At 40.2% G+C, this 23,476-nt stretch overlaps 1 protein-coding gene, 1 long non-coding RNA gene and 1 other non-coding gene across 8 annotated transcripts in view; 2 read left to right on the forward strand and 1 right to left on the reverse strand.

The window, feature by feature from the left end:
• The window catches only part of LOC102155817, a 102,405-nt gene extending 80,458 nt beyond the window's left edge, over window positions 1-21,947 (forward strand). For 5 of the 6 annotated variants that reach the window (XR_005384760.1, XR_005384759.1, XR_005384757.1 and 2 more), the window contains 3 exons: window positions 8,325-8,379; window positions 9,713-10,587; window positions 21,658-21,947. This is a non-coding gene — a long non-coding RNA (uncharacterized LOC102155817). The remainder of the gene's footprint in view (window positions 1-8,324; window positions 8,380-9,712; window positions 10,588-21,657) is intronic. The other variant, XR_005384758.1, reaches the window with a different exon arrangement.
• Window positions 323-3,428, reverse strand: ATP5MC3 (ATP synthase membrane subunit c locus 3). The gene is made up of 5 exons (XM_038584921.1): window positions 3,383-3,428; window positions 3,141-3,248; window positions 1,991-2,068; window positions 1,273-1,466; window positions 323-582 (listed from the first exon to the last, which is right to left on the reverse strand). Exons 2-5 carry the CDS (start codon window positions 3,177-3,179, stop codon window positions 468-470), a joined length of 426 nt encoding a protein of 141 aa, XP_038440849.1. The 5' UTR covers window positions 3,180-3,248; window positions 3,383-3,428; the 3' UTR covers window positions 323-467.
• LOC119867882 lies at window positions 11,239-11,340 on the forward strand. The gene has a single exon (XR_005384929.1). It is a non-coding gene; the product is annotated as a U6 spliceosomal RNA (small nuclear RNA).
• Window positions 21,948-23,476: the final 1,529 nt, after the last annotated feature.

A 23,476-nucleotide genomic window follows, 5' to 3' on the forward strand; every position in this document is an offset into this window, starting at 1 on the left:
CCAGGTATCGAAATTCCTATTAGGCCTTAAAAACACAAAACCATCTTAACTATCTAAGTTTAATTAATCGTATCTCACAGAAGCTGAAAACACTCACATATTTTTCTTCTTTATAGAAGTAACCAAAAGCCCTACAAATTACAATGTGCAGAATACTGTATAAAAGAAATCTCATACAAACTGGCTTTTTCATAACAGGGCATATGCTTTTTCATAACAGGGCATATGCTGTGGTTTCCTCTGATTTGTACAGCATCTGCCTGAATGCATATTCTTCTTTGTGATGATCTAACTTTAGGTAGGTACAAATAACAGCAAAAACTAAAGTTTTCATCTTTAATGAAATGACCTTGGAAATAATGTACATTTCCATGACACCAATAGTACAGTTTACGGAGTCACAGTAAGATACACAGAATTACATCCGTAATTAATATGAATGACAACATTTCAAGCAGTAATTTCTGTTACATGGCAAACAAGATCAAGAAAGCAACCATCAAACAAAAGAGACCCATAGCTTCAGACAAGGCAAATCCCAGGATAGCATATGAAAACAGCTGCTGCTTCAGCGAAGGGTTTCTAAAAGAGACACAACACATATAATTGTTACTTTGAAATATTATTTGAATTCCATTGTTTGGTAAATGTTAAAAAAAAATCAAATTACTAGTATGAGATCTTTGTAAACTGGTAAGTCCTGGAAAAGTATTTGCCTAGATCTCTTTTGCTTCTGCCTGTTTGATATTCCTTTCTCCTCAATCCTAATCATAGGGGGAAAAGGTAAGGAAGTGATTTCTGGATGTCAATATAAATGGTTAGTCCTCATCCATTTTGAAGGGTTCAGAGGTACTTGCTATTCCTGTGAAAGTATGTTCTATACTACTTAAGATCTGACAGTTTAGAAATAAGGTCTTAAATAAAATGGAAATTGATACTTTTAAAGACTGTGGTTAACTACAGTCCTAATATAGCTTAATAATTTAAAGTGTAGACTCTCAAGTTAGAATTAAAATTTATTTGACACTTACTAGCTACTTGTGCAATCAGTATAATTTCTGTGTTGCTCATTCTTCATAAATAAGCTGGAGTAGATCTCCAAGGGGTACTTTGAGGGTTAAGTGAGATCATGCATTCAAAACCCTCAAAATACAAGGCAAGAAACAGAGTGGGCACTTAATACAAAGTAGTTATTATTATTTCACTAGTTTTCTAAGTTTCCAACTATGTTAAGCATGCTCTTAAAGTAGTTTATTTGGTGATAGAAAGTACCTGGCATAACCAATGATAAGGCTGCCAAAGACTGTTCCAATACCAGCACCAGAACCAGCCACTCCCACTGTTGCAGCACCTGCACCAATAAATTTGGCAGCAGTATCAATGTCTCTGCTGATTGCACTGGTCTGAAACTCCCTTTGGATTCGCTGAGACACACCATTCTGGGCCCCATTAAATACCGTAGAGCGCTAGAGAAAAGGAAATAAGGCAAAGGTTAAATCAGTAATCACAATCAGCTATTTTAATTACTATACTGTCAAATGTTAACTGCTTCTCTATTTTGTGATTTTGAATGGGAGGCTGTGGCACAATGGGAAAATCAAGAGCTTAGAATAATTGCAGCGTAGAATAGGTCTAACAAAATTTATGTCTCATAAGGTTGTTGAAAACAGTGTATTTGAATATGCTTTTTAATAGGGTAGGCTTTTCAATAACTGCAGCTAGTATAATCTTAAATATAGGTAACTCAAGACTATAAATACATACATATATATACGTATATACATGTACATATATATTTATATACTGACTGTATTGCTTAGCCAACTCAGCCAAGTTTCTTTCATTGGCTTATCCTCTGCACTATTTTTTGGATATAAGGCTGGAAAAAGACTGCCTTCAAACCATTCACTAGTGAGGTTTCCTCCCTTTTAATTAAAACCATAAGACTTACTTGGTGGGGTTACTTAATTTCTATTATTACTGCTATTACCTCTCCAGGCCTAGCCTCTGGTCGATATAACACTGATGCAGAAATTGGTCTGTATGCAACTCTGGATCCAGCTCGGATCTATTAAAGAAAAAAAAAACAAAACAAACCATTCCAAATATTAAGAGTAGATAAGATTTCAATAACCCTTTTTTGTACCATGAGGCCTAAAGAAGCCACCAGCAAAAAAAAAAAAAAAAAAAAAAATTTGATCAGAAAGCTCCTGACTTCTGTATGTTCTCCTATCTTGCTGTTTGGTTATTTTCAGTGCACGAAAGACTTTTATTTTAAAGTTGCTAAATTAAAGTTTAAAGGGTGCTACTTCATCTATCTGTAATAACCCGAACAAAACTTCTAAGCAACTGGTTAAAAAGGAAGCATTTTTAAAATTTCAATTACCGTAATGCCACCACTCTGATCAGAAAAACCGCAACGAGCACCCCCGCACCGTCTCTGGTAGGTTTAAGGGGAGCAACAAGTCTATCAAGAGTGTTGCTCTAAGCTGGTCATTTACAACAGCCCAGCGGTCACAGGAGCCCCACAGCTCCCGAGACGTTCCTACAGGTCCATTCATCATAGCACCTAAGCAGCAGCCGAAGCGACTCCCTATCGGGGCGAGCACGTCGCTGACGCGTCTGAGCGGAGGACACTGCAGCCCAGCGTCGCTGCCCTTGAGTGTCCACTCCACTAAGGTCACGGAGAATCCCTTCGGAACCGAGACCTGAGTGGGTCAGACAAATGCCCCCACCCCCTCGCTTCCCCGAAAGCCTCCCTGAAGGCTTCGGGAAATAAAGGCAGAGGCAGGGAGACTGGGACGCCGGGCTCGTCCAGCACCTCCCTCCGCCCCGCGGGGCCAGGCGCAGTCCCTCCCTCTGCAGCAGCGAGTGTGACCTCCAGACGGGGCGCGGGGACGTGCGGGGCCGCCTAGGCCTCGGGCGCCCGCCTCGGGGAGCCCCCGACCGCGCGGCGCGGGCAGCGGGCAGCCGGGAGGGGCGCGGGCACCGGGGCCGCCAGGGCTTGACCTCCAGCGGGCGGCCCCCGACCGCAGGCCTCGGCGGCCCCGCCGCACCCGGGGAGGGGGCCGCCCGGGTTACCAGGAGGGCGGGCGGGGGCGGGGGGCGCAGCCTCGCGGACGGCCCGGCCGGGTACGCACCAGAGCGGGGGCGCAGGCGAGCTTGGCGCAGGCCAACATGGTGCGGTCCTCGGCGCGGCGCGGCTGGCGGGCCCGGCTGACGGCGACGTGGGCTCCTGTCCCGCTTCCCTGCGGCGGAGGCAAGGGGCTTAGCGCGCGGCGCCCTCCCGGGCCTCCCGGGCACGCCGGGGCCGCCGAAGGAGGGGGTCCCGCCCGGACGCGGCTCCGCCCGGCCCGGCCCGGCCCTCGCGCCCTCCGCTTACCTTCCCGGCGGCGGCGGCGGCAGAGGTCGAAGGAGCGGCGCGGGCGCGCAGGCGCGGGCTGGCTCTTATCCGCGGCGCGGCACCCGGATGGAGGAGGCGGGCGGCGGGCGGGGGCCCCGCGCTCAAGGTCACTTTGTAACAACTTTATTGGCAACCGGCTCCGGCGGACAGCGGCGGGCGCCGAGCAGCGCGGGCTGGCGGCGGCGGAATCCCGGCAGCCCCGGGGCTCCGCGGGTAGCGCCGCCTGATCCTGGGGACCCGGGTTCGAGTCCCGCGTCGGGCTCCTCCCTCTGCCTGGGTCTCGGCTTCTCTCTCTCTCTCTGCATCTCTAATAAATAAATAAAATCTTAAAAAAAAAAAAAAAAAAAAAGAGGAAACGGAAACCCGGCCCCGGCAGAGAGGACTCAAGAGCAGCTGGTTTCCCCCGTGACCTGAGCTGCCCTAGAGGGCCCCTCTCCTGGTCATTGTCCCTGCGAGCCTGGGGAGGGAGTTGAGGCTCTGCTTGACTAGGAGTCAGGGCCCAGGAAAAAAACAAAAACAGAAGGAGGGCAGCCCCGATGGCCCAGCGGATTGGAGCCCGCCCTGGCCCGGGATGTGATCCTGGGGACCCGGGATCGAGTCCCACGTCGGGCTCCCTGCACGGAGCCTGCTTCTCCCTCTGCCTGTGTCTGTCTCTCTCTCTCTCTGTGTGTGTGTGTCTCTCATAAATAAATTTTTTAAAAAGAAAAAAAAAAAAAAAAAAAAAGAGAAGTCAGGGTCCCTGGCAAAGCGAGCACCTTTCTCTAAAGGGATCTGGAAAAGTATCCCAGAGGTATGGCTTCTCCTTTGAGCGACCTCGGACCTGACCGAGAACTGCTGGGACAAAGGAATGAACACATGAATTGATCAGAGAGTTTTGTGACTTTTTTTTTTTTTTTAAAGATTCTATTTATTTATTCATGAGGAACACACACACACACACACAGAGGCAGAGACATGGGAAGAAAGAGAAGCAGGCTCCCTGCAGGGAGCCCCATGCGGGACTCGATCCCCGGACCCGGGGCCACCTGGGCCTAAGGCAGGTGCTCAACCGCTGAGCCCCCCAGGGATTCCGAGTTTTGTGACTTTGGGCACAAAGTTGCCTCTTGGTAAAGTGAGGGAGGTAATTTTTCCTCCAGCTCTATGCTTGGAAGAGTATCTTTGGCGGGACTAAAGAAAGTCTGAGTATTTTCAAGACCTACCCGACTTTGACACCTGGTTTTTTAGTAACTTTGTTTTTTTTTTTTTGTTTTTTTTTTTTTTTTTAATTTTTATTTATTTATGATAGTCACAGAGAGAGAGAGAGAGAGGGGCAGAGACACAGGCAGAGGGAGAAGCAGGCTCCATGCACCGGGAGCCCGACGTGGGATTCGATCCCGGGTCTCCAGGATCGCGCCCTGGGTCAAAGGCAGGCGCCAAACCGCTGCGCCACCCAGGGATCCCGGTTTTTTAGTAACTTTGGACAAGTCATTTTGCTTGATGAATACAGAAATGTCTCAGAAGAAATAAAAATAAAAAAGGCTTTTACCGAACTTCTGATAGACCTGCAAATTCTGTGCATTTTACTTAGTAGTTCTTAGTAGTTCCACTGGAAGTGATATCAGTCAACATGGATGTTTAAACACCCAGTATGCCCAGTTGAAGGGCTAGCAGGGGACTGAAATCCCACCCACTTGGCCTAGAGCCTCGGCAAGGGACAACGTCCTACCCACTTTTTCTAGTTCACACTTTTTCTAGTTAACACAAAGGTGTGGTATTATCTAGTGGCAACCTTGGGGAGAACCCCTCAGAACTGAAACATGAAGAATGAATAAGAATTTGTCCCTGATCCAACTTCAAATGCAAATGGTTCAAAATCATGTGAAAGCTAATCATTTTAGGCTCAAGCTTTAGCCCATAAAATAGACATAATTGAATTGAATTCAATTGAATTGAATTCACATGTGCAGTTCGAAGACAGATTATTTTCTCAAGTACTCAGTTCTTACCTGAAGTATGTAATGTCCTGTGATGTCTAAAGTAGACTAAATAATGTCCTGCGTTCATCAGCATTCTCCAGAGAACCAGAACCAGTAGGAGATCGCCTAATTATTGATTTATCTGTGTATTTATTATGAAGAATTAGAACATGTGGCTATGGAAGCCAAGAAGCCCCAGGATCTGCTGTTTCCAAGCTGGAGACCCAGGAAAGCCAGTGATATAATTCAGTCAAAGTCAGAAGGCCTGAGAACTAGGGAGACAAACAGTATAATTCCCAGTCTCATCAACCCAGAGATGAGATGAGATGTTCTAACTCAACACTGAGATGGGGAAAAAGGGACAAATTCTTTCTTCTTCTGTCTTTTAATTTTTTAAAAAGATTTTATTTATTCATGAGAGAGAGAGAGACAGAGACACAGGCAGAGAGAGAAGCAGGCTCTGTGTAGGGAGCCTGACATGGGACTCGATCCCAGGACTCCAGGATCAGGCCCTGGGCTGAAGGTGGTGCTAAACTGCTGAACCGCCTGGGCTGCCTTTCCTCTGCCTTTTGTTCTATTCAGACCCTCAATGGATTGGATGATGCCCACCCACCACTGGGTGGTAAAGTCTACTTTACCGAGTCCACGGATTCAAAAGCTAGTCTCATCCAGAAACACTCAGAGATAATATTAAATTTAGGTACCCCATGGCCAGTCAAGTTGACCCAAAATTAACCACCACACATCATATACTTCAATAATAGATCTTTATAAGTGAAAAAGTATACTAATTGGATTTGTGTACAGAGATGGTTTAAGGAAAGTTCTTCTCTCTTCAGCCATGAATCAGTAGCAGTAACTGTTGAATAGGAAGAGGAGGCAGGAGAGAAGCTGGGATCCCTAAGAGGATCACTTCCAGGGTGCACATGGGCTAGGTACCTATGACAGGGAGAGGTGCAGTCTAAGTCCAGGCTTTCACTGTTAGTATGTCAATAAGCAGGTGAACTGGCCTAGAAGAGGAGACAATTCTATCAGAGTTTAAATATTTACAAAGAATATTAGATGTTCAAAGAACAGATGGTGCTACCTGTGAGAATGGCTCGTGTGTGTGTGTGTGTGTGTGTAACAAAGTGGATCTTGAGTGACACCAACCCATGTTGATAGAGGCTAGATATTTGTGCTGAAGAAGTTTGAAGAAAAATGGCATCTTCTGAGAGGAGTAAAGTGAGACCATAAAGATGTTCCAGGGACTTCTTTTGAAGTATTCAGTTCTGTCTACATTTTTTTCTTAAGTAGTAGAGACAATCATCTTTTTTAAAATAAGATTTTACTTATTCATTTATTTGAAAGAGAGAGTGGGTGTGCACATGCACATGTGCCAGCAGGAGTGCAAGTGGGAGGAGGGGGACAAGCAGACTCCACACTGAGCTTGGAGCCCATTGAGGGATGGATATCATGGCCTTTAGAACACAACCTGAGCCAAAATCAAGAGTCAGATGCTCAATTGACTGAATCACCCAGGCACCTGGGACATGATCATCTTCAGTGATGACATCATAGTTTGGTAGTATCTGATAAACCTGAGTGAAGATGGCATGGAGAAGGAAGGAATGGGGTGGTAAAGAAAAGTATGGAAAATCCTATCCCAATGTAAATGCAACATTGCGATGTGACTTTGCCACTCATCAAGCAATGGAGTCTATTTCCCTTCTTAAATCTGGGCTAATCTTATGACTTGCTTTAACCCAGAGAAGTGACACTGTGTGACTTATGGACTAGAAAGAGGTCTCCTTGTTTTCATTTTCTCCTTGGAAGCCAATCATCATATCAGGAAACATGAGTTAGACAACATGAGTGCTAAGAAACCTTCTGGACAGAAAAAAAAAAAAAAGTCTCATAAAAGAGAACTAAGGTGCCCTGGATACATGAATGAGGCCATGTTGGGTTCTCTAGCTTTAATCAAGTCTTCCCGGCCAATACTACATGGAATAGAAGTGAGCCTTGCCTAAATTCTTGACCCACAGAATCAAGAGCAATGAAAGGTTATTGTTTGACGCTACTAAGTTTTAGGATGGTTTGTTACACAGCAAGATAACTGAGACAGAAGATGATATTCTCCTCAAAATATCCACTCTTCCTTTGAGACCTATGTGGAGGCAGCATGTTTTTGTTTTGTTTTTTTTTTTTGAGTAATCTCTACGTCGAACATGGGTCTCGAATCCATGACTCTGAGATCAAGAGCTTCATGCTCCACCAACTGAGTCAGCCAGGTGCCCCTTTTTTACTTTTTAAAGTAAACATTTTTTAAAAATAATCAGGAGGCAGCATCATCATAACGTAGGTAGTTTCAGTTCAGAATTCCAGGCATAACTCAGAGCAAAACAGATAGAAGCACATGTCTTGTGCACTGACTCCTCTTCCCTTGAAATTTGGGGTGGAGTAGGGTTGTTATTGTTAAAACAATCGTAAGGCAGCTCTAACTGGGAAACATGGAAAGATGCTTGACTTGTCTGCTTTTGAAAGTTTTCATTTTAACAGCCTGTAAAGTTTTCACTAGCATTTTCACATCCGTGGGATTTTTAAAAATGTATTATTTGTGGAAATCAAAATCAGAAATGTGAATTAAAAATATTCTGGGCTTTGTTATAAAACTATTTTGCTTTTATTATTAAAAAATTAGTTTCATATAGGGGCGCCTGGGTGGCTCAGTCGGTTAGGCGTCTGCCTTCAGATCAGGTCATGATCTCAGGGTCCTGGGATCGAGCCCAACGTTGGTCTCTCTGCAAAGTCGGGGGGATTTCTCCCTCTTCTCTGCCTCTGCCCCTCCCCCTGCTTATGCTCTCCTTCACTCAAATAAATAAAATCTTTAAAAAAATAAAAATTTTGTTTCATATTATTGGCCTTAATTTGCTATCAATTTGTCTTTTTTATGAAAATAAACCTCTAAACCTGTGCTAATTCTGTAGGATCATTCAATCGAGATGAGCTCCAAATAAATACTGTGTCTCCTCTTTGAACATAGTGAGTATACAAGAAAATGTGAGTTTACATTATAATTGGGGTATATGAAAAATTTAACTATGGTATATAAAAAATTAGAAAAAAATACAAATTAGTAACTGTTTTAGGACAAAATTGTGTGGTGTTTGATAAGGGAAATAGCTTAAGAAAAGAGATTGGCCTGTTTAGAAAGAGCCTCACTGAGACAGACTTGAGCATGGATGAAAAAGATGGGGTGATTCATGTAGAAAACATTTCTTGGGGGGCACCTCGGTCGCTCAGTTCGTTAAACATCCGCCTTTGTCTCACGTCATGATCCCAGGGTCCTGGGATCGAGCCGTGCATCAGGCTCCCTGCCCAGCAAGGAGTCTGCTTCTTCTTCTCCTTCTGTCCCTCCCTGCTCATGCTCACATTATCGCTCTCTCAAATAAAGAAAATTTTTTAATAAAAAACAAAAGAAAGAAAACTGTTTCTTGGTATCCCTTATATAAAACCTAACACTCCCAAGTCTGCCTAGACTAATCACTTTCTGGTGCAGAAATTTGTCCTTAATCTTCATTTTTTTACTTTGCTAATTATTTAGTTGTTTTCATGCCATCTAGTATAATGGAATAGATTATTAACTAAATGCTTCCAAAGATGTAGTCAGGAATTAAAAGTAAAGATATCTTTATGACCTTTCAGAGGTCCTGACTCAGGTCCAGGCTGAAATTTATATTAAAGAATTACATGAAAACAATATACTAATATAATAAATATTATTCCATTTTTTTTCTGGTAAAACATGCTAGTAATTGAGAAAAAAACAATTTTATGTCACAGTTGACAATTAATATACAAAGAGTGTTTACATAGAAGAAAATGAATAAGTATGTGGCTATGAGATCAAGTCTCTTTGTTACCTCTTGTCCATCAGGCACAGCATAGGGAATAAAGTCAATAATATCATAATAATGTGTGGTGACATTGTGGTGGTGACGACACTTACTGTGGTGAGCCCTGAGGAATGTATAGACTTGCAAATCACTATGTTGTACACCTGAAACTAATATAAAATTGTAGGTCAACTGTACTTTAATAATAAAGTAAGTTACCCATTTTTCACTTAATTTGTGGCAGATACAGCTAGTTGCCTATCCAACATATGTTCTCCCTTTTTTTCTTAGTTACAGAACCCCATTCAGGGTTAAAAAATACTGAACTTCCCAAGTTTCCTTACAGTTAAGAATGATCAGTGATATGTGAGTTAAAGTTACTTGGTATTGACTCTAAGAATGCATGCAAAGCATATAGATCTAACTGGCTCATTTCTTTTTTTTTTTTTCCTTTTCCTTTTTTTTTTCCTGCTTGGAAGATGGATCTGGTATCTGGTGGTAAAGCAACAATCTTGCACCCATGAGTACAGACCAAACATTAAGGATGGAGAAGTTGGAAACCAAAAGAGATTGAGTTCTTAAACTTTTTTTTTTTTTGAGTAGAGCTATTAACTATTTATGGATTCCATGTTATACAAGAAAAAGCCTCTGTTTAAGCCACTGAAGTCAGTCTTCTATTACATGCAGCTGAACACAACACAAACTGAGATATAATGCTATGGATCTACATCTCTGGTGCTTTTTGGTCTTTGATCTGTGATTACAGCAGAAATAGTCGTGACAGAATTTTCATTAACTTGGATCTGTCTTTTTTCCTTATTCCATGGTATGTCTGATAGGGACCAGCCAGCAGACAGAACCATTTTAGTAATTTGAACAAAGAAAACTTAATGTAAAGATTGTTAACCAATAAAAGGTATCTACTAAGAAGGATAGAGTAGATTCTAACAACTGTCAGAATAGCTACTACCCTTGGCTGAGGAAGAGTGAACAAAAAGGAAGAATTTAGAAATTTAGAGGAGAGGATATGGCTGTCACAGGCACATAGAGTCCACTTGTGGTGAAGGAACTTGCTGGAGACACCAGTCACAAGTGAACCAGGAAGACTGCTGAAGTGAACATAACCAGACCTCTCTTGCAAACCAACCCATGGGCTCCGACCAGAAGAAAGAAAAGTCATTTCCTCCAGCTCTGCCCCTACAGGATCTTTCCATTGCCCTCTCTTGGGAAAGCCTAACATTTTGCCAGTTATCAAAGCAGCAATGCCTGCAGGGTCCAGCTCTAGATAAGGAAGTAAAGCAAAGAAGGATGCATTTGTAGCTGAGAAGTCATAAGTTAATAACTGGCACAGATGGTAAGATTCTCAAGGGCAAGGATTAGGTCTAATTCATATTTATGTCTCCCATAGCACCTAAGAGAGTGTTAAACATGGTAGTCACTTAATAAATTTTTGCTCAATATATAAGGGCTTAGTATATACAAAGTAATATGAAATAATTTTTTTTCTCTTTTGACGAAGATATTAGTCTCTTTGGACAAATTAGGATGACCTCTAGAATGCCTTTTCTTTCTAGTATTGCAAAATTCAATCTAAGAGAAACTGAAGAATATTTTTTGATTTGTGACATGAGTTTGTTCAAACATTTTTATGTGCTTTTGAAGGACTCTGTGTTTATAATCTCATGTGCTTAATAAATTAATTGAAAAACCAAAACATTAAAGCCCTTTACTGATCCATTCTCTGATACAACTTAATATTGGCAGGAATGGAACATAAACTGAAGCAAGTTGTGAAGTAGGCAATGTCTATCTGCAGTTCCCTTCCACTTCTTTTTTCATTGCCTTTGGTCCATTCAGAGAAACTTGCTCTTTCTGCAAGCACCTGGTATCTTCATAGTGACAAGAGACTATGCAAGTTTTTCCATGGCAGCACCTACTGAAGCCATCTCTCTCCAGCCAGTGTCCAGCTTCTGAACCGTTATCCACGGAAAATATTAATCTTTTAGTGCTTGCTTCAGCAGCACATATACCAGCATTATAATGATAGAGAAGATTAACACGGTCCCTATTCAAGTACAATACATAAACTCAAATATTCCATATTTTTACACTATACTAGCATTTACCTCAGAAGGTAGGTAGGGCAGGGGTGGTGGTGGATGTCAATGCATCTAAAAAGTTAATGCATCTAAGAAGTGGAATTACAAACGTATTTCCTATATTTAAAAACTAAAAGGTTCATAGATGGTTACTCATGGGAGAAGAAATAGGGTGGAGGAAATAATAATAGAAGCCAGACTTCTTTGAATATACTTTGCTTTGTAGATTTGACTTTGGAACTATGCAAACCATTTATGAACGTAAAGTTTTAAAAATCCCTAAATAATTGAAAGTAAATGAAATAGATAAATTTAACTGTGTCTAGCTGATATCATAAGTACATAGGGTAAATACAAAGAGTTTCTATAGTTGGATAAAAAGATAGCTCCTTGATCACTCCACTTTATGTGTGCTGGTCTCTTTGCTATTCCTCCAACACGCCAACCATATTCCACCTCAGAGAGCTGCACGTTGGTTCCTTTAGCATGGACCACCTCCCGCTGTATATTCAATTGGTTTAGGAGTCTACTTTGTTCAAGTCTTTGCTCAAGTCTCCTATTAAGAGAGGCCTTTCTGAATTCCTTACATATCTTTATATTTCTTTATAACACTTAATGCTACTACCATTATTTGTTTGACTTTCTCATCAGTCTCTAAGTCCATGGCTGCAAGGACCTTATTTTGTTCATTCCTATAGACCACAGAGTCTAGAACACCCTTGGCCCATTAATAGAGACTCAGTAAATTTTGAGCAACGAGGTTGGGGAAGGAAGGGAGAAACTGTTAACTTTTTCTTCACATACCACTGTATTTATTTGAGAAGTTACCATAAGTGGGAATTTCTTTAACATTTTAAAACCCGTAAGTTAGGAAAGTTTTAATAATTCACAATTATTGGGCACCTTTCATGGCTCAGTGGTTGAGCATCTGCCTTAGGCTGAGGTTGTGATCCCAGTGTCCTGGGATTGAATCTCCCTGGGCAGCCTGCTTCTCTCTCTGCCTATGTCTCTGCCTCTGTGTCTCTCATGAATAAATAAATAAAATCTTTAAAAAAAATTCACAATCATTGATAAAATACATTACATCATCCAGTCTGTGGTATTTGCATTAATTAACCCAAAGGGAAGCATTATTATTATTATGTTTTAAATATTTTATTTTTTAGTAATCTCCATACGCAACATGGGACTTGAATTTACAACCCTGAGATCAGGAGTCACATGCTCTACTGACTGAATCAGCCAGGTGTCCCAAGGAAGCATTATTAAATGTTGACTTTTAGTTCTTGGTGATGGGCTTGGAGATAGCCTGACACAATGCTTTTTAAATTATACATGACTTTAATCTGTCTATGGAAGGCTATCCCTGTTTTAGTTTTTTTTTTTTCCTGTTTTAGTTTTTTAAAAAAGTTTATTTATTTTAGAGTGTATGTGCATGCACAAGTGAGTGGGTGGAGGAGTAGAGGGAGAGAATCTCAAGCAGACTTCCCATAGAACCTGGAGGTCCATCTTCCAACCCATGAGCTCATGACCTCAGTGAAATCACCAGTCGGGCACTTAACTGACCGAGTCTCCAGGTGCCCCAGACTATCTTTGTTTTAAAGCACTATATATGTGTGCACGTGCGTATACCTCATCTATATCTTGGCTAGAGTTTTTTGTGATTATAAGGCATTATGTCAATTTCAGCTACTTTTTAAGATAATCAATTACAATTATATGTCCTATTCTCCTTTAAGAAATTAAATCCATCTGTATTCAGTGGACCCAGATATTCAGCTTAGTGTTAAGAGATAAGAAGTTTTGCAACACTAACAAGATGTATGAGAAGACTCTTGCTTGTCAAACTTTTCTGCTATTCTAGCCCTAGTCTTAAAGGGCCATATTCCTAGTCTTAGTGCTGTGTGATACATATAGGGTCTTACATCAATTTTGGGAATTGCAAGGTTTTCGTATGGTACAAGTGTACCATGCTAAGTAATACTTCATTTTCTTTTGAATTTTGGATTATCATGACTCTGTGCAGCCCAGTAAGACCCATTTCAGCATTCTGTCCCTCCAAAAGAGAAAAGAATTTGTGTTTGTGGTAGTTGGCCCAGTGGTAGCAACCACAGGAAACTAATATAGTCAAATTCTTGTCTGATTCCAGTCACAGGTTATCAACCTGGAGGGACAAATCAAAGATGGGGTGAGGACGTAATTTTGGGATTCAGGCAGCTGAACTGCCTGGCATTGTATGGGATGGGTCATTCATAATAGATCTCAGTTTAGTACAAGGCCAGGGAGATAAGCAGCAGCAGGGGTGTGCTCTGACAAATGATGGCATGATCTCCAAGAGCATAGAAGGTATACTAGACTAGTTGGCTGGCTAGGTCATAGGACCAGGTCCATTCAGGGCACCTAAAATATGGGAGGATAGGAAAAGAGCCAGGTGAATGGACAGAAGTGTATCAGAAGGGAAGATTGGTATCTCTGGATAGGTAGATACCAGAAGCTGATGTATAATATTGCTGAAATGCTGTTGAGCATAAAGCAATGGAATACTTTCAGAACCACACTGACTTCTAGGAGAAGAGCTAGGAATATCTCTCTAGGTTGGCCTCCATGTTGCTCTTAGGGTATAAAACCCTGTAGGAAGAGGGCAGCTAGAAGAGAGTCATCAACGATAGGGTGTTAGCCAGAATGGGAACAGAGGGAGCGCCAAGAAATGTGAGACAGTGTCAGTCCAGTGATGAATTAGTTTCATTGATAGCTCACTAGAGTGTAAAAGTCATAGGCTTCTATATTCACATTTCTTGACTATTCAGGGGTCTTGTTCAGGCACTTACTGGGCAGCAGGTCCCATGTATTCCTTTCTTTTCTTCCCCCACTGAAATCCTATTTAGGTCACTGTCTTACTAGTGAGTCTACTCTTACCTAGTCTACTTGTCTTCATTGCTTCTTCAGACTCATGTGTCATACATTCAACAAGCATTTTATTAATTTATTATACACAATTGTGAGACTATTTTCCAAAGAGATTTCTTTGGTGAAAACTCTAGAATAGGGCAGCCCAGGTGGCTCAGCAGTTTAGCGCCACCTTCAGCCCGAGGCATGATCCTGGAAACCCAGGCTCCCTGCATGGAGCCTGCTTCTCCCTCTGCCCATGTCTGTGTCTCTGCCTCTCTCTGTCTGTCTGTCTGTCTCAAGTAGTATTGGGCAAACTTGATAACTACATGTGAAATAGTTGGACTCTTAACCTTATACCATGTACAAACATTAACTCAGAATGGAGTAAAGACCTAAATGTAAGATCTAAAACATAAAACTTTCAGGAGAAAACATAAGGGAAAATCTTTAATACTGGATCTTTAATGAATAAATAAATAAATAAATCTTAAAAAAAGAAAACTCTAGAATAAGATACATACTAATTAATGTAAAATTAAAAGCATTCAAAAAATAAAAATAAAAAATAAAAGCATTTTTCCCCCTGCCCTCTTGCCAGTCTGCTATTAAAGCTCTCTGGTCTAGCCAAAACAGGCCACTTCCCATCCTCCAAAAACCATCACATAAAACGTTCTTTGTATTTTTGGCTGCTTTGGTCTGGCAAAGTTCACAGAGATCTCTTAAGTCTTTAGTTACCCCTTACATATAATAGCAAAATATATGCTATCCAAATACAGCTGAAGCTTAAAAACAAAACAAATCAGGGTGAAAGATTGTGGGTAGGTGGAAGGTTAAGAACTAGGATCAAGTCTTCTTAACTGTCTCTGTTTGCTATTGCTACTGCCAGATTATCTGGACAAACAGCATTACCCTTGAGATCTGCTAATTTCTTCCCACGCTGCAATTCAGCCTCAGCCTTTTTTATTTAATTTGGCCCTCTACCTTGCCAAATATCAACCGTTGGCCTACTTGTCCCATGCTTCAACAGCCAATCAACTTTCTCTTAAAAACAGGAAAAATACCCCACTAGAGCTACCTTTTAAAAATTATGTGAGTAATATGTGAACACAGACTTAACAAAATAATCTTAAAAATATAAAATTATATAGAGCAAAAACTGTAGCTCTTATATATTATCCTCCCCAAATTATTTTCCTTCCCAGAAGTAATTAGTACTAACAATATAGTGTAGGAGTGCCTGATTGGTTCATTCGGTAAAACATGTGATTCTTGACCTCTGGGTCATGAGTTTGAGCTCCACATTGGGTGTGGAACCTACTTTAAAAAAAAAAAAAAAAAAAAGGAAATATATATATATAGCCAGATCTTTCACTATGTTTTTACATGAAAGTGTATGAATATAGTTTAAAATTTTAATAAAAATTTGTCTTTTTTTTTAACAAATAGTATTGGGCAAATTTGGTAACTAAATGTGAAATAGTTGGACTCTTAACCTTATACCATGTACAAACATTAACTCAGAATGGATTAAAGACCTAAATGTAAGATCTAAAACTATAAAACTTTTAGGAGAAAATATAAGGGAAAATTTTTATGATACTGGATTTGGCAATGATTTCGTGCATATGGCACCAAAAGCACAGGCAACAAGAGAAAAAAATAGGTAAATTGGACTTCATCAAAATTAAAAATTTTGTGCATCAAAGGACACTGTCAAGAGAGTGAAAAGATACCCCACAAAACAGAAGAAAATATTTACAAATCACATATTTGTTAAGGGATTAATATCTAGAATATGTAAAGAACTCCTACAACTACACGATGAAAAATCCCAAACAACCCAATTAAAAAATGGACAAAAGGGGATCCCTGGGTGGCGCAGCGGTTTGGCGCCTGCCTTTGGCCCAGGGCGCGATCCTGGAGACCCAGGATCAAATCCCACGTCGGGCTCCCGGTGCATGGAGCCTGCTTCTCCCTCTGCCTGTGTCTCTGCCTCTCTCTCTCTCTCTCTCTCTCTCTCTGTGTGTGTGTGTGACTATCATAAATAAAAAAAAAATAAAAAATAAAAAAAAAATAAATAAATAAATTAAAAAAAAAAAATGGACAAAGGAATAGGTGTTTCTCCAAACAAGATATACAAATGGTCAATAAGCACGTGAAAAGTTGTGCAACATCACCAGTCACAAGGGAAATGCAAATCAAATGACATACAACTTCACATCTATTAGAATGGCTATTATTTTAAAAAAGGAAAATAACAACTGTTGGCAAAAATGTAGAAAAACCAGACTCCTTGTGCATTGCTGGTAGGAATGCGACCTGGTGCAGCTGTTGATGAAGACAGTGTGATGGATCCTCAAAAAGTTAAACAGATAATTATATGATCAGCAATTCCACTTCTAGGTATACGCTCAAAAGAATTGAAAGCAGGTACTCAAGCAGACAACTTGTGCACTAGTGTTCACAGCAGCATTATTCACAATAGCCAAAAGGAGGAAACAACACAAATGTCCACCAATAAATGAATGGATAAGCAAAATGCAGTATACACACAATGGGATATTATTCAGCCTTAAGATGGAATGAAATTCTGATATGTGCTAAAACATGAATGAATCTTGGAAACATGCTAAGTGAAATAATGCCAAAGGATAAATATTGTACAATTCTATTTATGTGCTATTCTTATTTATTTTTTAAAGATTTTATCTAGGGCAGCCCAGGTGGTGCAGCGGTTTAGCGCCACCTGCGGTCCAGGGCGTGATCCTGGAGACCCTGGATCGGTCCCGCGTCAGGCTCCCTTCATGGAGCCTGCTTCTCCCTCTGCCTGTGCCTCTGCCTCTCTCTCTCTCTCCGTCTCTATGAATAAATAAATAAAATCTTTTAAAAAAATAAAGATTTTATCTATTTATTTGAAAGAGAGCAAGAGTGAGAAATCACAGAGGGTGGGGTAGAAGCAGGCTCCCCACTGAGCAGAGCCCAACAGTGGGCTCCATCCCTGGGACCCTGGGATCATGACCCACGACAAAGGCAGGTGCTTAGCTGACTGTGCCACCCAGGCACCCATATGTTGTATTTAGAATAGGCAAATTTATAGAGACAGAAAATAGGATAGAGGCTAGCAGGAGCTGAGGGGAGGGAAAATGGGGAATTATTGTTTAATGGGTACAGAGTTTCTGTTTCAGATGTTGAAAAGTTCTGGAAATGGATAGTGATGATGGTTGTAGAACATGTGAATGTACTTACTGTTGCTTAAAAATTATACACTTAAAAATGTTTAAAATGGGGGGTGTCTCTCAAATAAAATCTTTTAAAAATGATTAAAATGGTAAATTACATATATATTTTGCCATAATAAAAAACAAACAAGTTGTACTTTGATTTTTCAAAAAATGTATGTATTAGTAGTATTTCAATTTCAGTAAACACATAGCTACTTCAATCTTTTAAAAATAATCCTTAAGGGGATCTCTGGGTGGTTCAGCGGTTTAGTGCCTGCCTTCCTCCCAGGGCGTGATCTTGGAGACCTGGGATCGAGTCCCATGTTGAGCTCCCTGCATGGAGCCTGCTCCTCCCTCTGCCTGTGTCTCTGCCCTCCCCGCCCCCCCCCCCCCCCCCCCCCCCGTGTCTCTCATGAATAAATAAATAAAATCTTTAAAAAAATAATCCTTAAAGCTTTATAATGGAAATTTCAAACACATTCATAAGTAAAGAGAATTGTATATTGATTCCCACCCATCACCCAACTTCAACAGTTAGCAGATGGTCTCATATCTTTTATTCTTCCTCTCAACCACTTCTTTCCATGTCTACTCCATATGATTTTGAAACAAATTTTAGAAGTCATAACATTATTTATTTTTAAAGATTCATTTAAAACATTTTAAAAGATTTTATTCATTTATTTGACAGAGTGCACAAGGAGGGGGAGTAGGGGAGGGAGAAGCAAGCTCCCCACTGAGCAGAAGCCCTGTGTGAGGCTGGATCCCCAGACACTGGGATCATGACCTGAGCTGAATGCAGACACTTAACTGACTGAGCCACCCAGGTGCCCCCAGAAGTTATAACATTTAAATTATGAATGTTCAAGTGTGAGTTTCTATAAGGACTCTTTCCTGAAAAACATAAGCACAATACCATTATTATACCTTAAGTATCTAACAATAACTTCTCAATATCACCAAATTATGCATTCAGTGTTCAGATATTCCTGATTGTTTCATAATATTAACGGTTGGTTAAAGTGAAGAATCTGTACAAGTTCTATGCATTGTAATTAGTTATACAATGTCTTTTAAGTCTGTTTTAACCTGTAGATTCTCCTTCACTCTTCTTTCAGATTTATTAGTTGAAGAAACTTGGTTGTTTAGCATATAGAATTTTCCACATTCTGGATTTTGCTAATTTTATCCTCATGGTGTCATTTAACGTGTTCATCTGAACTCTATACTTTCTATAAATTGATAGATGGATCTAAAGGCTTGGTCAGCTTTTTTTCTTCTTAAAATACCTTTTACAGGTGGTGTTGAGTACTTCTTATGTGCATCATTTAGGAGATACATAATGTCTGGCTGTCTTTTTTCTGATATTAAAAAAATTGATCAATGTGGGTGCCTGAGTGGCTCAGTTGGTTGGGTGTTTGCCTTTGGTTCAGGTCATGGTCCCAGGGTCCTGAGATCTAGTCCTGCGTTGGGCTCCCTGCTCAGTGAGGAGTCTGATTCTCTCTCTGCCCTTCCTCCCTGCTTGTGATCTCTCTCTCTCACTCACTCTTTCTCTCTCAAATAAATAAAATTTTTTTTTTTTTTTTTTTAATGATAGTCACACAGAGAGAGAGACAGAGAGGCAGAGACATAGGCAGAGGGAGAAGCAGGCTCCACGCACCGGGAGCCCGACGTTGGATTCGATCCCGGGTCTCCAGGATCGCGCCCTGGGCCAAAGGCAGGCGCCAAACTGCTGCGCCACCCAGGGATCCCTCAAATAAATAAAATCTTTAAAAAAAATTGATCATTGAAGTCAGCCTCAATAAAGTTTATAAAGTTTCCCATCAGCTTTTTACTTGATGATTTTAGCAGTCATTTATGATTACTTCTGAGATCCATTATTCCTTAGGATTGAAGTATGACAATATTCTTTTTCTATCATTTCTTATTCATTTATTAGCTCAAATTATTCTATAAAGAAGAGCTTTCCCATATCATCTATTTTTATTTCCTTATATTACAGTTAGGACAGACAAGACGGAATAAATAGTTGATTCTTTTTCTTTATAGATTTCAGAATAATGAGTTATATATCATTTAAATCATCAGGAAATGAATATCAAGTGATTTATCCTGTAGATTAAAAGTAGGTGCTGTATCTTTAGGGAACTCTGAATGATTTTCTGTTTTTGAAAGAAGCCTGGATCAGGTGATTTCTGAGGTCCCTTTGAGCTCTTACAGCTCATAATTTTTCTTCCTCATGAAAAACATGTATGCCTTAATTCTCAATTTAAAAAAGAATTAGTTAATATAGTCCAGTGATCTTTAGAGAGTAGACGTTCCTTTAACATGTAGCATAATTTGCCAAATAATTTGCACTAATTTCGTGGGTTTGTCTCAAATACTAGTTACCAGATTTTTGTTTTTTTTTTTTTTTCAAGAGAGGGAGAGGGAGAGGGAGAGAGAAAGAGTAGAGGGGAGGGGCAGAAGGAGGGGGAGAGAGACAATCTTAAGCAGACTCCATGCTAAGTGCAGAGGCTGACTGGGGCTCAATCTCATGACCCTGAGATCATGACCCTGAGCCAAAATCAAGAGTCGGACACTTCACCGACTGGACCACTCAGCTGCTCCTACCAGATATTTTTTGAGGGGACTACTTCAGTGTCTTCTCAAATTTTTGTATAAAATATTTAAACCTAGATTGTTAAACTTTAAATATTGCAAAAAGAGAGCAGAAAACTATTATTCTTCTGTCCTGATTCATCAATTTTTACCATTTTCTATACTTTTTCATATTCTTATTCTGTCTGTAGATATGCACACACAGAGCATATGTATAGAGTTGTCTATAGTCATAGACATCTATTATCTATACGTGCATGCACACATAGTACACATTTTTCTGAACTATTTGAGAGTAGGTTGCATGCATCATGCCCCTTAATATTTCTTTTTTATTTTTTTATTTTTTTTATTTTTTATTTTTTTTTTTATTGGTGTTCAATTTACTAACATACAGAATAACACCCCGTGCCCGTCACCCATTCACTCCCACCCCCCCTTAATATTTCTATGTATATTTCTTAAGAATAAGAAGATGAGATGCTCTATATACAAATATCGCATCATTATGCTATACACCTGAGACTAATATAATGTTATATGTCAACTATACAACCATGAAGATAGATTCTGTCATCACAGTTTACCTATCAAATTCAGGAAATTTAACTCTGATAAAATATTTTTATTCAATCTGCAGTCCACATTCTACTTTCATCTGTTGTCCCAGTAAGGTCCTTTATAGAATTTTGTCCCTCTAATACAGGATCCAGTCCAGAATTACATATTGTACTTAGTTGTGTCTCATAACCTGTTATAATCTAGAATATTTCTTATTCCTTCTTTGTCTCTCATGACATTGGCAATTTTAAGGACTACAGGTTAACCTCACTCTTTTTCACTACTATAATCATACACATTGTTTAGTTCTCAGTCATAAGTCATAAATTGCTAATTTAAGCAAGAGATGAGTTTCATTGAAAAACTTTTCGGGAACTCCTAGAATTTCAAATAATCTCAATAAAAATATTTTACTTTGCATATATAAATCAAATAATATTGTTTACAGGAAAAAAATGATAAATGATACTTTATTAAGCACTTATAATGTGCTAGACACTCTCCGTATCACATTAAATGCATTGTCTTATCTAAAATAGCTCCATCAGGTAAGTTTCTTTCAAATACTCTTTTTTTTTAAAAAAAGATTTTATTTATTTATTCATGAGAGATACAGAGAGAGAGGCAGAGGCACAGGAAGAGGTCGAAGCAGGGTCCCCACAAGGAGCCCCATGTGGGACTCGATCCTGGACCCTGGGATCCTACCCTGAGCCAAAGGCAGATGCTCAACTGCTGAGCCACCCAGGCAACCCCTTTCAAATACTCTTAACTCCCAGTTTAATAATGAGGGTAAGTGGATTGCCTGGGACAATTTATTAGGGACGAAGAGTTCAAAGTGAAGTTTTGTCTGACACTAAAGTCCATCCTTTTTCTATCCCACACTTTTAAAAGGCAGCATAACTTGAAATTTTTCTTATATTTGCTTGAAAATAAATGATTTGTGATAATCTGATTCATTAAGTATTGCTTCAGCTGATAATACATAATAAGACACGTATGCTGAAAAACATATATACTTTAATAGCTTTTATCATCCTTAAAAATACTTCACAGACATGACCTAATATGAGAAGAGCTGACCAGAAAATCTTCAGCATGCACATCAAAATGTACCCACTTGGGGGCACCCACAATGCAGCTTTTCTGCCTGTTTTCCTGCCCAGAAGCTTCAAGCCCTGCAGAGCTGGAGTGGAGCCAGCTGATGAATTTAGTCTGCTTTCCAGGACCCAGCCAGCCAGATCTGATGTCTCAAGAAATAGCCTTCTGTATCTCCAACTTTGCAGAATATCTCACTTAGCATGTTGCCCACACAATAAACTATTATGTGCTATTTAAAACATTAATAATGAGTGCACTCGCTATAAGGCCAAATGTGCTAGATATGTTAGTAAGATTTAATAACCAAGAACCAAAAATAATTTGCTGACTAAAAATGATAGATTTGTCCAAAGAAGTTTTTGGATTATTGTTATGCCCAAATCAGGAACATAATCATTAACTAGCAGGGGTAAAAATGTGTCATACAATAAAGCTAAGTGTTTTATTTTTCAAAAAGATTTTATTTATTTATTCCTGATTGACACACAGAGAGAGGTAGAGACATAGGCAGAAGGAGAAGCAGGCTCCCTGTGGGGAGCCTGATGTGGGACTCAACTTCAGGACCCTGGGATCATGACGTGAGCCAAAGGCAGAGCTCAACCACTGAGCCACCACCCAGGCATCCCAAAATAAGTGTTTTAAATAGATTTTAGTACTCACCTGAGCCATGCTCTCTGATATGGGTACAACTGGTGATTCCTAGAGGAGGGGAGGTTTCTGCAGGTATTGGTGCTGATATAACCTCTAGGTCAGTCATGTGGTCTTTAGCTGCATCACATAGTAGAGATGCACCTGAAATATACGCCAAAGATGTCACTGACCCAGATGCAGTTACTGTGACTCTGCCTGGAAAGTGGTTATTATTCTAGAGCAGAAGGAAAGAAGGTATAGAAATGAGGTTGTACTGGGCATGGCTATCACAGTTTCTTTTCTGCCTATCACCTCTGCCAAAGAGGCAATTGAAGGTGGCTGTGTTTTTGCACCATATAAGTCTGTTTCTCATGTGTATTAGAAGAGAGCCGCAATGCAGGCTGGGGACATCATGTGGGGTGGCCTGGCTCAAAAACCTCTATTTGATGAGGGACAACCAGACTAATCACAGACATACTCATGGGAACCTAATTTGGGAAACAAAATATGAGGTGGGAATCAGAAAGAACTGATAAGAAAGGATGTATAGAGGGGATATAATGTTGGATAGAAGCCCAGATAAAATCTGGGTTATAAGGAAGCCACACTCTGACGAAAGTGAGACAATAATTAAGCAGAAGCTAGAAGAAGGAGAAAAGACAGAGTAGAGGGATTCAGTTTTTAGTGCAAGAAGTAGCAAGACATGGGAGGAAGCAGGGAAGGGAGAGGCTGGGGCATGTTTGTGGTGGAGCACTTGAGAGAAGAGTCATAGCTCTTGCCCCTGAGGGTCCTTGGGTTTCTCTTCCAGTCAGGTCTCTGTTCACTGATTGCCATGTGGTCCTGGCTCCAGCCTCTTACAAGAAACAGCCGTTACTTGTGGAAACTTGAGTGAATATTTGTTCCCTTGCTACCAAACCAACTGACTAGAATAGGAGTAAGATGAAAGAATAATATTGCTGCTTTGAGTCTTTAAAAAATTGTGATAAAATATACATAACAAAATTTATTGCTTTAACCATTTTTAAGTGTAGAGTAAGGGGCATCAGGGCCATTTGCATTGTTGTGCCACTAGTACCACTATCTTCCCAAATTCGATACCCATTTTTTTAAAGTAAGCTCTATGGCCAACATGGGGCTTGAACTC

The sequence above is a fragment of the Canis lupus genome, chromosome 36, assembly GCF_011100685.1.
Source record: "Canis lupus familiaris isolate Mischka breed German Shepherd chromosome 36, alternate assembly UU_Cfam_GSD_1.0, whole genome shotgun sequence".
NCBI lineage: Eukaryota > Metazoa > Chordata > Mammalia > Carnivora > Canidae > Canis > Canis lupus.